Genomic DNA, 10,129 nt, shown 5'->3' on the forward strand with positions numbered 1-10,129 from the left:
AATGCCAATTAATTCGACATAGCAGAGAATTAATTACAAAAATATTCGGTGGGCGATAAGCTCGATCCACGAGCTGATGTGTCCAGTATGGAATGAATGACAAATTAATTAGATTGTTAGTGGACTGCCAGTGTAACATTTAACGTTAACTTCGCTGTAAAAATGAAAATTCAATGATCCGAGTATTGTAAACAACCCATGAAAATTATTACCATGGTAAAGGTAAGTCTATAATGTTTGACATAGTCAGGGTAATGTTAATGTTTTACGTTTAATTTTTTTTAAATTTTGGTATTTTTATTACATTTGAAATGGAGATATGACATGTGGTATCAGAGCCAAGGTTACAAAACTGTGACCTCTGGCAAATGAACTGTAAAATTAGTTACTGTTTACTTTTGGATTTCTAACTGTTGTTGATTTATGCACTTGTTAAGTACAGAGGAACAGGACAACAACAGTTTATAAGAAGAATAGACAGTGTGCCACACAGGAATATGGCTGGCCTAGGGCCTGCAACATTTCCTGAAAATAACCCTGAAATATGGGTGCAGTTAGGAGAGGAGGCTCGTAACACAAATCTTGCAATATTGGAAACAGTTCAGGAATTAAAGAGTGAGATGGCCCGCCTACGGGAGGACAATGCAAGATTAACCTTGGAACAGGAAAAAATTATGAAGAGCCTGTCTGATAAGCAGAATCAGTGCCAAACAATTCCCAACCCTGAATAGGAACGAATGTTTGAAGAACAGGGTTATCACACAGAGCATGAAGGAACAATAGGTGGGGAAGAGAATCGAGAGGAGAAGTCGGATAATGCCTCTGAGCACCCAACATCAAAAAGGCAGCGGATAGAATTGCAAGGGGAGTTTCGGAAAATAAAACTGCCACTCTTCGATGGAGAGTTGGAAGAAGCAGCCGAAGCCTGGCTTATTAACATGAATAAATACTTCCAATTATATGAGTACGATCACAATCTAAAAGCCCGGTTGGCTATCTTCCAACTGCAAGGGAAGGCCACTTTGTGGTGGGAGGAGGTCAAGATTGTACGAGGGGTGAGCAAACAAAATATAACTTGGGAGAAGTTCCAAAAATACTTCAAGGAGAGATATTTAACGGAACGATTTTATGATGAGAAAGCAAGAGAATTTCATGACCTGTGGCTTGGACAACAAACCATGGATGAGTTTATCACCCGATTCACCTCTTTGCTCCGATATGTACCCTACATACGTGAGGAAAAGGCTAAGGTACAGTGGTTCGTCAACAGTTTACCCGTGGCAATGAGGGAGATAATTAAGTTTGATAACCCAAAAACAATGGACGAGGTTATATGAAAGGCCAGGATATGCTACCAGCAAAGCAAGCAGAAGGGTGAAATTTTGGGCAGGAAGTGGGCTGACAAGAAAGGTAATAAGATTGCTATGGGAAATAAGGGAAATTAGGGTAGCACTGGCAAAGGGTTTCCCAAGGGGCAAAACAACAGAAATCTACATAAAAACCAGCTCAGAATTAAGCCACCATCTAAATCGAGAATCAACGAGCAAACTGGTAGACTTGATAATGAAGGAACAGCGAGACCCCCAGTACAATGTTGGGGATGTGGGGGGCCACATTACGTTAAAAACTGTCCTCATCGTAAAGGCACTGAATAGGTTTCGCAAATCCACGAAGCATCAACAGTAGGCGATGTGGCCTGGAGCATTCCAAAAATTAATGCTGCTCTCGAAGACCATCAGGCAAAATACCAGCCGACTATGGTGGAGTTTGAAGGTAAGATTTTTAATCATACCGTATCTGTTTTAATTGATCCTGGAGCTACATTAAGTTATGTTAGTCCTAAGGTTGTGGAACAATGTAAATTACAGTCTGTCAAGTTTAAAAACCCTTGGCTAGTACAACTGGCAATAGGGGTAAGGAGACGAGTGTTGGCCAAGGTCAATAACTGCCCTATAGAAATAGCAGGTCAACCTTTGATGGCAGATCTAAACATACTTCCCCTTGGATCATATGACGTGTTGATAGGCATGGATTGGTTGGAGAAATGCTAGTCCATTATAAACTGTAAAACAAAAACTATCTACCACAAGAATGAGCTAGGAGAAGGGCGGGAGATGCAAGGCATCCTGAGGCCCGTGCAGGTTCGGCCAATAACTGCCTCTCAATTGGAAAAGTGTATCAGAAAAGTGTGTCAGATTTATGCTATTCAGGTTGGGTATGCCAACACAAAGGACAAGACAACCACCTTGGATAGTATTCCAGTTGTTCAAGAATTTGCAGATGTATTCCCAGAAGAGATACCAGGACTGCCACCCAAGAGAGACATAGATTTCACTATTGAATTGATGCCAGGAGTAGCTCCAGTGTCCCAAGCCCCTTATCGTATAAGCACACCAGAACTCACAGAACTGAAAATGCAATTGCAAGAATTGTTGGATAAAAATTACATACGCCCCAGCGTGTCGCCTTGGGGAGCCCCCATGCTGTTTGTCAAAAAGAAGGATGGAACCCTTCGAATGTGCAAAGACTATCGTCAACTGAATAAGTTAACAATTAAGAACAAGTACCCATTGCCCCGAATTTGACGAACTATTTGACCAAGTAAAAGGGGCAATTGTATTTTCAAAAAATGATTTACGATCGAGATATCACCAGATCAAAATCAGAGAGGAGGATATAGCCAAAATTTCTTTTAGGCCTCACTATGGACACTATGAGTTTGTGGTATTACCCTTTGGGTTAACCAATGCTCCTGCGACCTTTATGTGTTTAATGAATAGCATATTTCATCAGTATTTAGATAAATTTGTATTAATATTTATTGACGATATACTGATATATTCTCAGAATATTGAGGAGCACAAGGAACACCTCAGACTGGTGATGCAAACCCTCCGGAAACATCAATTATATGCCAAATATAGCAAGTGTGACTTCTTTAAGGAACAAATTCAGTACTTAGGACATATTATCACTAAGGATGGAATCGCGGTGGACCCCGAGAAGATAAGGACCATAATGGAATGGCTAGTACCGAAGGATGTAGCAGATATAAGATCTTTTATGGGTTTAGCTGGTTATTACAGACAGTTTGTGGAAGGATTCTCTAGAGTGGCCTATCCTATCACCTCCCTACAAAAGAAAGGGAAAACTTTTAAATGGACCGCAGAATGCCAAAAAAGTTTTGAACAACTCAAGCATCTGCTCACCACAGCGCCTATATTAAGCATAGCAGATCCAAGTAAGGACTATGTGGTGTGCACAGATGCGAGTAAGGAAGGGGTAGGAGGGGTACTGATGCAAGAAGGTAAGGTAATCGCCTATGAGTCCAAGAAATTAAAGGAACATGAGCAGAAATATTCCGCTTACGATCTGGAGTTGGCAGCTGTTATTCATGCCTTAAACATGTGGCGCCACTACCTGATGGGTAAAAAGTTTCTATTAATGACGGACCATCACAGCTTGACTAGTTATTTCAGTCAACCTACCTTAAATGCTAGGTAGGCATGGTGGGTAGATTTCCTAAGTGGTTTTGACTTCGAGATTAAACATCTGAAAGGGAAAGAGAATCGGGTAGCGGACGCTTTAAGTCAAAAGGTACATTGTCTCTATGAAATTTCTTGCAGCGAGGGGCGGACTACCTTCGATGAAATGATTAAAAAGGTAGCAGAACAAGATTCAAAATATTAGCAAATAAGATAGCAAGTTCAGAATCCAACCAGTAAAGAAAATCAACAAGGATACACTATGGATGTTGTTGGCATGCTGAATTTAAAAAAAGGTTGTATGTGCCTAACCGAAATGACATTAAAAGCTTGATTTTAGATGAATTTTATAGAAGTCCTTATGTTGGACACCCGGGGTATCAAAAGTTGATTATCGTACTCCGGAAGGGGTATTAATGGCAAGCAAGAAAAAAGATGTAGCAGAATATTTGTCACATTTCCTGGAATGCCAACAAGCTAAAGTAGAACATCAACACCCCGCCGGGTTATTGCATCCACTACCAATTCCGGAGTGGAAATGGGAAACCATCTCTATGGACTTCATAATAGGATTACCCAAGTCAAAAATAAACAACGATTCCATCATGGTGGTGGTGGACAGCTTAAGCAAATCAACGCATTTTATACCGGTACAATCCACTTAAGCAGTGCAGATTGCTCATATTTTTATGCAAAATATTTTCAGGCTGCATGGGTTACCAAAAACTATAATTTCTGACCGTGATGTGAAATTTACCTCAGCCTTCTAGAAAACTCTGTTTGAGGGATTAGGGACTCAACTAAACTTTAGTACTGCCTATCATTCCCAAATAGAAAGACAAACCAAATGGGTGAATCAAGTAGTAGAAGATATGTTGAGGTCATATGTAATGCAACAACCATCTAAGTGGGAGGACTATCTGCACTTGGTTGAATTTGTGTATAACAACGGTTATCATACTCCCTTGTAGATGAGCCCATTTGATGTTCTGTACGGACGGAAATGATGCACACCCTCTAGCTGGGGGGGACTAGAGGACAAGTTAATGCTGGGGCCCGAAATGTTAAAAGAGATGGAAGAAATGGTCAAGAAGGTATAATCCAACTTGAAGGCAGCCCAAGATAGGCAAAAGAATTTCGCCGATATGAAGAGGAATTTTAAAGAATACCAAGTAGGGGATCATGTGTATGTGAGGATTCGAGCAAAAAGGAGTACGTTACAGTGGAGTGGGTGCACCAAGCTAGCACCTCGGTTTTGTGGACCATTTCAAATCTTGGTGAGGGTTGGGCCAGTGGCATACCAGCTCACCCTACCAAGCCATATTTGGGTCCACAATGTCTTCCATGTGTCAGTATTAAAAAGATACGTTTATGATCCTAAGCACATAATCAGTTGGCAAGATGTACAAGTAAAGAAGAATCTTAAGTAGGCCAATTAATTGTGATGTTAAAGGAAAAACTGACTTAATTTCTGTTGTTTCAGGTCGAACTGGAAGGAGAATTCTTGGTCGAGCTGCTGAGTATACTCGAACGGAGAGAAGTAATGCTGTGGAAACGAGCCATCACCCAGGTTAAAGTGCAATGGCAACACTTTGGGCCGGATGAGGCCACCTGGGAGGATGAACAACTCTTGAAAGAAGCTTATCCAAAGTTGTTTGAGGCTGGAAAACATCGGGACGATGTTTGATTTCAGGGGGGGAAGATGTAATGTTCCCAGAAAAGCTGTAAATATTTTATTTACCACTGTAAGAAAACAAACTGGATAATATTGTTATTCTCTATTTGGATTAATAATATTGTTAATTTCTGAAGTTAGAAAATGATTGAGTAATAACAGATTTTGTAACTTCTCATAAAAGAAGTTAGAAAGAGGAAGTTTCCAGAATAAACCCTAACTACCTCCCCTAACTGAAAAACACTCCAAGGAAAAGAGGGTGGGGCGAGGAAAAAACTGGGCTGTAATGACAAACGGTAAAGGGGGAAGGATGCTAATTCTGGTAATGACCAGATAGCATTGGCACTAAGTGCAAAAATTTGCTGAAGACAATAGTCTTGCAAGCAGGCTTGGGGGGAGATTTGGTCTTGAAGACGAATCTCATGGTCGGGAGGAAGACAAGTAGAGAATGAAAAGGTGACTGTGATCGTTGGAATCTACTGCTCAGGAAATATAGGTAAGCAATACTTACGACAACCATTCTGTGATAGATACTGTTGTGCTTTGATTAATTGTGAGTGTTGCAGAGAGAGCGAGCTCTCAACTTATAAGTATATGAAACTCATTGTCAATAGGGTTTATAATTCATGTGGAATGGATACATTTATATCGAAAATAAATATCGTAGAAATACAAAAGAGTTAATTGGGTAACAAAAATAATTTATTTACTGTGAGAAAAAGCGCTAGAGAAAGACTATCTGACTAGAATAGGTTAGTTATGGTAGGCTAACACTAACTGTAGCATTAGTGACTGTGCAAGAAGTTATATATTGTTAAAAGATTAGTGGTGAGGTATGTACAAACTGGTTAAAAGTCTTTAAGAATTATGTGCAAAATAAGTATATCTATAATAATTAACTTAAGAATTCTGTGTAATATAAGAGTATGCGTAATACTTAACTTAAGAATTTTGTGTAATATACGAGCCTGTATAAACTTAACTTAAGAACTCTGTGTAAAATAAGAACTTGTATGAATTTAAGAACCCATGTAATTTCTGCACCTGTGTGAGCTAAGAACCAAGTAAACTATGAACCGGAGGAAATTATTGAAGTTGCTAGTGCACAAGAAGCATTAATAAATGAGTGAAACTGTCAACAAGCTCGAACTAGAAACAGAGAACGAGCTACCAAAAATTAAACAGGGTCTACTCCTATAGCCGAATGGGTGGCGTTATTACAAGCAGAGACCACGAATTTAGTAGTCTGGAACCCTGTAGAACCTTCCTGAAACCCATACACAGGAATCGAGACCCTAAGTAGCAAATAATAACAGTGTTTATGCTCACGCCTAGATTCTTGAAGCCTCAAGAATCATAACCTTGGCGGAGGAACCTTGATACTCTATTCATTTCCGCAAAAGTAAAATTGAACCCAAACTCAAGCTCAGAACTGCTACAATAGAATTAAACATGAATATTTAAAATGGCGGACAAATGCACTCAGAACAAACAACTTCCATGTAAATTGTACAGACGAACTGTAAAAATAGCAGTGTCGTTAACACAACTGGAATTACTAGCCATGAAAAGAAAAATGATTATACAGTCATGTTTCAAGAAAATTAACTCCACATTGAATCGGCATCATGGAAAACTTAAAAAACTTCTGTCGTTTGTTACAAAACATAACAGGTCATGGCCAAAATTAAAAGATGAACAAATTTACAGCACAACCTCAAATATAGGGCCGTAGCCTTAGATAACCTTAGACAGACTCGAATTTAAAAATGTTTACAACTTTTACAAAAGAGAAGACCTCCACCAGGTAACTAGAGAACTGGTGAGTAGCGAAACATGGAAATTCCATTTAGTTCCAGGGTAGAAGCCAGATATAGCTTGTCGGAAATGGTGAATCTAAATCTGCAAACTTGAACCCGAGAGATTCTTTCTTCACGGACAAAAATCTACGCAGGGATGCTAAAGAGCTTACCTGGAAAACCTTTAAGCGCCTAAGCCAGGTAAGGGAATTTCCACACCTTCGTTACAGCTCGTGACCCTCAGTTCCACTATTACCATACCTGTAGAGGGTTGTGAGTCATATGTAACAGTAAACAAGCCTGGAATCAATTAAAAACATAGCGGAAAAACAAAGGAGAAACTCTCACCTGGTAACCGGATGGGTATCACAAATTCCATGGACAAGAAACCCCTCGGCCGCTTCTGAGACATGCCAACTGCATCATGTTCAAAGGCTGCCGGTTGAGCAACCCGCAAGAGGAGAAAGAGAGCCGAGCATGGCGCCAAGGGAGGAGGAAGCAAATGAATCGCATAACCCAACAAGTCAGATTGAAGAGCCTTCTAGAGAGCACCGAGCCGTGAGATTGAAAACCCATAATCACCACCGTCGATGCGACGAAGGATCCTGAGAAGTCCTGACGCGGTTGCAATGCCAATTAATTCATCATAGTAGGGAATTAATTGCAAAAATATCCGGTGGGTGATAAGCTCGATGTGCGAGCTGATGTGTCCAGTATGGTGTGAGTGACAAATTAATTAGACCGTTAGTGGACTGTCAGTGTAACATTTAACGTTAACTTAGCTATACAGCTGCAAATTCAATGATCCGATTACTGTAAACAACCCATGGAAATTATTACCATGGTAAAGGTCAGTCTATAACGTTTGACATAATCAGGGTAATGTTAATGTTTTACATTTATTTCTTTTTAAATTTTGGTATTTTTATTACATTTGAAATGGAGATTATGACATTTTCAATGAAAGCTTTGAATTTTTATTTCCAACCGGCATGCCACGCCCGAAGCACGCGCCATTGTAAGTGCGCCATTTTAACTATAAGATCAATTCATTGGCACTGTAGGTTCATGACATAAGAGCCTACGTATTTTGGTGCCGCTTTACACTATTTTCAGAGTTATACCTGCATAATTGCATTACCGAAGCTTTGAACTTTTCTGGTCAACAAAAGCTTTGATTTTTTATATATATTCTTATCACTAAAACCATTTTATTTCAATGATAATAATATTTCTATTTAATATATTATATTCTTAAATTAATTTTATTTTTATAATTTTAATAAATGTAATTTTAAACTGTATTAAATTTTTTTAAATTAAATCAAATTGTATTTAATTTGTTTTGATAAAATCAAAATTTCGATTTTTGTTTCTTTTCATTTTAACCATGTCAATGAAAAAGCTCTAGAAATTTAAAAACACCTTAATATTCTTTCTGTTCTTCTTTTTCTTTCGTCTATCCCCTATCCCTACATTTTCTTTCTATTTAATTAATTCCTAAATAAGATTTTATGTCTTTTGTTTTAATTCCATTTATGTTCTATTTAATTTTATTTTCATTCTAATTTACTAATTCAACCTTGTTTTTTTTTATATTCTTTATTTTTATATTAAAAACTTATAGTCACAAATTAATTTTTTCATTTTTTAATTGATATTATTTTAACCAAAATCAAATAAATCTAAAACTTTTGATCACAATTATTTGACCAAAATAAAATATTTTTAATCTCATTCTTACTACTGAATTAATATTTTATTATTAGTTCATCTAATCTAATTAATAATATTTCATTTTTATTCTTTCTTTAATTTAACTGGTTTATATTCATAAAATTAAATTTTAATTTATTATAATTATTTGAATTTTTCTATAAAACAATATTATCAAATAATATTTCATTTTTATTCTTTCCATTTTAATTCTTTCTTTAATTTCACTGGTTTATATTCATAAAATTAAATTTTAATTTATTATAATTATTTAAATTTTTCTATAAAACAATATTATCAAATTGACCAAAAAAAAATTAAATATGGTTCAATTTTAATATCTTTTATTATCTTATTTTCTTAAAAAAATTTCTTCAACTTTCACATTCTTTTCACTTACTTTAACAGTGACATTCTGGCCCCTTGGTGCTGAGGTTATGACTGTTGTTGAGGAATCAAATGATGGGTTCCATGGCCTCATGAATAGCTCTGATTTTTCCCAAAACCAAGGGCCGGAATCTAGAATACATTGTCTGCTTTCAGGGTTTTCAAAATCTACTATAAAGAAACCCCTAGCATAGGGGTAGATATTAATTGCATCAAGAATTAGAGGGTTCCATACCTCTAAGATCCAACTGTGAAGAGCTGTCAGCCACGGCCAAAAACCATTGAATCGGCAGATTAGGGCACTTTGAGAGAACTTCAAAGCCTTATCGAGTGAGGCCTGGACCACCTGGACAGTGGGAGCTGGGGCTTCACTGACGATATGGGCAGGAGCTTGACCCCCAGAGGTGGACGGAACTGAGCCAACAGCTATTTTTGCGAAGCTGGGAGCCATTTGGAGAATGCTCTCCTGCTAAGCATAAAATATTGACGAAGAGAAGCCACAGAAGATTTCCGAAGAGAGTGAAGAGCCGCAGATATATAAACCGTAGTAAAGAGAAGAGCCGCAGATCTAAGGCCCAATCGATGAGAAGAGAAGTGAAGCGCTGCAGATCTATATTACGACTTGGTTACAAAGAGCCGTAGATCTACGACAAGCACAAGATCTACTATTCATATAACAGCCAACAGGCTTGTCCTATTCTAGCAATGGCTGCCAGAAAAAGACCCAATCGATGAAAAGCCGCAGATCTAACCGCAGAAGGGCCAATCGATGAAGAGCCGCAGATCTCCAACAAATATCCGCAGTAAAGAGCTGCAGATGCCACAGTAATATGCATGTAGTATGTCGAAAGTAGTATTCTAGATCTCCACCCATAGCCGTATTCTAGATCTCCGCAGTAAAGAGTCGCATATGAAGAGCCGTATTCTAGTATAATTGCGTCAATCAGCGTATTGCTAACGACTCTCTAACCATATAAAAAAAATGAAAGACGGCACGAGCCGCAGTAAAGAGCCACAATCACAAAAATGAGATCAAAACAAAATTGATAGTAGTCGAGATAATTAAT

At 38.0% G+C, this 10,129-nt stretch overlaps 1 protein-coding gene across 1 annotated transcript; it reads left to right on the plus strand.

Annotated features, from left to right (window-relative positions):
* Positions 1-737: 737 nt before the first annotated feature.
* Positions 738-1,337, plus strand: LOC149161093 (uncharacterized). The gene has a single exon (XM_089434772.1). It carries the CDS (start codon positions 738-740, stop codon positions 1,335-1,337), a length of 600 nt encoding a protein of 199 aa, XP_089290898.1.
* Positions 1,338-10,129: the final 8,792 nt, after the last annotated feature.

Source organism: Pinus tabuliformis, chromosome 5_2 (genome assembly GCF_031772625.1).
Source record: "Pinus tabuliformis cultivar Carrire ecotype Pingquan chromosome 5_2, CPIR1, whole genome shotgun sequence".
NCBI classification, from domain to species: Eukaryota; Viridiplantae; Streptophyta; class Pinopsida; order Pinales; family Pinaceae; genus Pinus; species Pinus tabuliformis.